The 4624-nt window shown below is 43.0% G+C and overlaps 1 protein-coding gene across 1 annotated transcript in view; it reads right to left on the bottom strand.

The window, feature by feature from the left end:
* Positions 1 to 3147, bottom strand: part of ATP9A (ATPase, class II, type 9A) — a gene marked incomplete at its 5' end in the record, with an annotated part of 38060 nt that extends 34913 nt beyond the window's left edge. Inside the window, 4 exons of the mRNA XM_010281801.1 lie at positions 157 to 237; positions 1474 to 1568; positions 2147 to 2198; positions 3089 to 3147. Of these exons, the coding sequence (XP_010280103.1) occupies positions 157 to 237; positions 1474 to 1568; positions 2147 to 2198; positions 3089 to 3147 (287 nt within the window). The remainder of the gene's footprint in view (positions 1 to 156; positions 238 to 1473; positions 1569 to 2146; positions 2199 to 3088) is intronic.
* Positions 3148 to 4624: the final 1477 nt, after the last annotated feature.

Raw genomic sequence — 4624 nt, 5'->3', positions numbered from 1 at the left:
GGGGGGAGGGGGAGTGTAGAAAGAAAGAAGAGACAAGTAACGGCAAGACAGACTTCACTATTTCTCCTGAAAAACTCTGGCATCCTGGTAGCATTCAGCAGGTGTACATAGCAAATACTACATATATGATTTCAAGCATATGTCAGCAAGACTCACCCTTGTGAAGGTCCCCACAAAGTTGTGTATATCAATATTGGGTTCTTCTGCATATACGTAGGATCGGATTTGCAGTAGGTCCTATAAAACAGCCATGTTTTGGCAGACAGACAACCACATTTCAATCATGTACAAATGTTTTTACCAAAGTACTTTGAGCAAGAGTTTCTTATCAAGTTAAGATAATTACTAAATCATATTACTTACTGGAGCCCAACTGCCAAAGAGAAGATACAGTTGGCGTACCAGCTTCACTGAAGAGTATTTCTCAAACTGATACCTGAGAGACTCCTGGGCGTTACTTAGATGTTGGTGCCCCATAAAAGAAATTTCAGCCTGAATAATCAAGACAGCCTAAGACACCATTTCATAGCGAAGAAGGTTTGAACTAATCTTCCAAGGCAACCAAGGAACACCCTATCACTCAATATTTAGTTCAAGATGCCAGTGTCACTAGCAACAGTTCTGTGGTGACAAGAAGATACACCAATTCTGCACAGTGTTTTCACTGCCGACTCCTACACACACATGAACTATTCACTCTGTGGAGAGAATGCCTTGCCTCAAAGCCTTTGTATAAAATAAACTTCTTGCACTTTCTACAGTTAAAACAACAATAAAGCAGGTACACCGATTCCCCCCTCTTTCTTGTTTTCTTTTTAAAACAACCAATCTAACACACTCACTACTTTAGCTAGAGATTTTGGGAAACAGCATGTTTGACAGAGGTTATATGCTTATTTCAGATCATACAGTAGGGCTTCCATGGTGACACCCCTACTTTCATAAAGGCAAGCAATGAAAACTTAATGCCTCTGAAGCTGTTAGGTATGAAAACGCACAAATTGTGCCTCTGAACATACTGCAGTGCAGGGAAAGAAAGAGAGCATTTGAGAATACCACCACCAAGGGTACCTATCCTGCAACAAGACCTATCCTGCAGAAAGATAGTGCAGTGGTTTCTGGAAAGGAAAAAGAAAATAGGAGCATCCTACCATTAGCCACCTCCTGCTGCAAGGTCATTCTCGAGCTGCCAACCCCAGTACCCGTCTGCAGAGCTTTGCGGCGACAGCCCTGCAGCACAGACACCTAGCTTCACCTTACCTGAAATCCTGCCTGGAGCTCGGGAAGAGCCGGTTTACCCTTATATTCTTTGTTGCCAAAGCTGATCTGTAGCCTGCACTGACCCCTGTGCAGAACAATGCTGCATTAACCTCTTTCTCAGAACAGCCCATTGACTGAAGCACCTGAACGTTTCTCGGGTAAAACAGACACGCGGGTTTACCAAGTACAGTATTTCGTAGGAAGGCAGCTTACAGAAGCAGTTGGCAGCCTCTGAGTACAGGTAACAGGCAGCCGCAGTTTCCAGTCTGTCTCACCGTCCAGCTGGTCAGTGCGAAGGAAGCAAGACCCTGTGGATTTTCAACACCAGTCACTGCTCTTTCCAGATCTGTCTTAGCTACATCTACAACTCCTGAAATGGCTTCATATCGAGGACACCCTTCTTTCTTTTGGAAACAGCATCTGATTTCAAGTAACATTGGGTAATAATGTAAGAATGACGTTCTTACATCACACATTAATCTCCTTCCACTAGTCCAGGATACGGTGAGACTCTGCACTGTATCTTTAAGATATTTGAACAGTTCTCATTAGTCTTTATGTTTTCTAATCCTTCTGATCAAATATTTCCTTATCCCACACTTAACAGAACAAATCTGAACAGCAAGTAAAATGATTTACATCTAAAACGCAAACTGTTATGCAACCAGATTCATTCACCCTGGATTCAGTCACCTACGTTCTTTGATTAGCAAACAAAAACACAGTGTAATATCCCAAGAAGTGGCCGTCCTTAAAAGCATTTGAATTCTGTGTCTCTCTAAAATTTAACTATTATCTATTTCTTTCACATTTCCAAAAGATAATTTTCTCTAAACAACCAGTGAAAGGTTAATGGCTATTTTGACAATTGGTTCCAGATGTTTACCATTCTTCTCTGACGTCCTCAGGAAGATCATGTCAGCAGGGACCCGCTGGTTCTGTTAGGAGAAGAAAGGCCATTATTGTGCATACACCCCTGCACGCGTGTGCAGCCGCCTTCCACAGCCCCACCGTGACAAGCAAAGGGGGTATGGAGGAGAAAGAGGATTTCTTTGTCAAACTGAAGCTTGGTATTCAGTTTGCTTTGAATCCTAAACTCGCTTCCCTGCAGAATTCCAAGTGCAGAATAATAACTGGTGCCAGCTCCCACTGACCAGACCCACCAATGGCTAGATTTACAAAAGGGCTAGTGAGTAATTCTAGAAGTATGAAGAAATTTTAAACTAATGCTGGTTTCTTTTCAAGAAGTCCCGTGCTAGAAGAAAGCATGTATCTGGCATCTAGAGCTACCATTTTTCTCCTTTTTTGTACTGAATATTTTCATAATATGGCTTTAGGTCATAGCTGCTTGCACAGACAGTGTGTGGAAAAGAAATAAATCAGTGGATTAAAAAAACCTACACACATAAATTTGTATAAAGGGGGAAATATACCTGTACAGACCAGTGCCTACAAATGGATCATTGTGTCTCCCAATACTTGTGGTGTTTACACCCAAAGCAACATTTGGATGTTGCATTTGTATCAGGTATTTAACCTGTGTCCAACAGTCAGAGGTAGGACCAGGGAGGCTTTTCATCTTGCTATACTGTAAGTGGAAAAATTAGGTTATATGTGCGTATCTACAGATTCGCTCTCATTTGTAAGGATGACGATGCTATTTTAGTTGGGCAGGGGAACCCTGAAAAGTGATTAAGTATTGCAGCTAGAGTTAGAATGTCAGGTGTTGAGCACTATTATAAAACAAGTATGACTTCAAAATACTGTATTTTCTAAGGTCTTGCAAAAAAAAGTATTTCACACAGAAAAGATACACATAAAGGCTAACCTTTTCAACAATGATGAGGTCGCCTACTTGTATATTAGAGCTCTTCACCTTCACAGTCCCTGCAAAGGAAAGGTATCAGTGCATGAGAGCAGCAGCAGGACAGGATTTGTGGGTGCTGTGTGATGCTCCTTACCTCCCTTCCTTCCACTTTACTATTCTGGAAAAAAATGGGTAACATTTCTATCACAAGAATTAGGCAATGCTGCCCTGTAAAGACTTACCAAGCCCACTGCTCCCACTGGGTAAAGCAGTGGGTCTCAATCTGCGAAAAGGGCTGAAAGCCTCTCATCTAACGGCTCCAGACCTCAGCCCTGGCTGCAGGACCCCCCGGACACTCTCTAGTGAAACAACTCTGAAATAAGCCCTTAAACTTTTGTACTGCTTAACCCAGGAATGTGAAAATCCCTCAGTGTCAGGCAGACAACAGAGCAAGAACAGGAAAGTTACAACAGGGAACCATCAACTCCCGACTCCTTTTCCTTAGGTGGCTGAAAATGTAAAGTTCAACTCCCAAGCCAAGACCTGGAAGCCGAACCCGTAAGTACAATGGGCCCATCCTAAAAACCGGGCTCGTTTCCGTCCGTGCCGCAGCTCTTGTATCTGGCTCAGTTCTACCACCTCTCCTTTGCCTCTCAAGGGACACAGCCTGAACAAGCCCCGCAGAGTACGGGTCCTCCAGAAAACACATAAATATTTATTTCTTTGCAGCTGTCAAACATTTCCCAGTTGCTTTAAAACAGAGGATTAATTTAACAATTGGCTAGTAATCTCAAATCATTAGCCAGCTCTAGATTGGGCTCCTCAGACTAACTGGTGATTTATAATCAGTTAATTTGAACCCTGCCTCTATGTGTCTGTCTGCTACATTTCAACAAAAGCCTCTTTAATCTGCTGTGATTTGAGTGGAAGTGGGGGAGGCACGTGGAGCTCACCCCCGCACGGACAACACTCCTACTGTACCTCGAAATTCATGGGCTAACTGGCCAGAGAGCAGCTCAGGGGGAAAGAAGGGGGAAGGGAAGGGGAATAGAAATTAGCACAAAGCACAAAGGTCACTAGGATTTTACTACTGTCAGTCCCTTCATTAGCATCCTTCTCAGGATATGCTTCAGTGTTTCTGCTCCAAATTAACAATGAAAGCCATTCTGGGCTCCCGGCAGCCTGCTGCTTCGGTGACACACTGTGTGCTTAACAACATGCTTCATCACTGCTGCTAATAAATGCAGACTTCCTTACATGCTGTAATTATTCCTACAAATTATAAGCAGTCCTGGCCCATTTCACAAATATCTCCTAGGTCTTTCGCAGATTCTGGGTTTTGCCTTGCGAGAGATTTTTTTTTTTTTTTTTTTTTAAAAAAAAAGGAGGGGTAAACAAAGTGAATGCTGGGCTAAAGACATCTCTGCCGGGGCAGGAAGCATACCCAGGATTAAGAGTCCATTACGCACAGGCTTGAAAAGAAAAGCCGCACTCCAAGAGGATCCAAAAAAGCATCCCTGGCAGTCTTCTGTATGGGCTATACAAAGTTAGGTACTA

Source organism: Phaethon lepturus, unplaced genomic scaffold (genome assembly GCF_000687285.1).
Source record: "Phaethon lepturus isolate BGI_N335 unplaced genomic scaffold, ASM68728v1 scaffold3872, whole genome shotgun sequence".
NCBI lineage: Eukaryota > Metazoa > Chordata > Aves > Phaethontiformes > Phaethontidae > Phaethon > Phaethon lepturus.
Note: the sequence above shows the minus strand (reverse complement) of the source record. Positions and strands in the feature narration are given on the sequence as shown.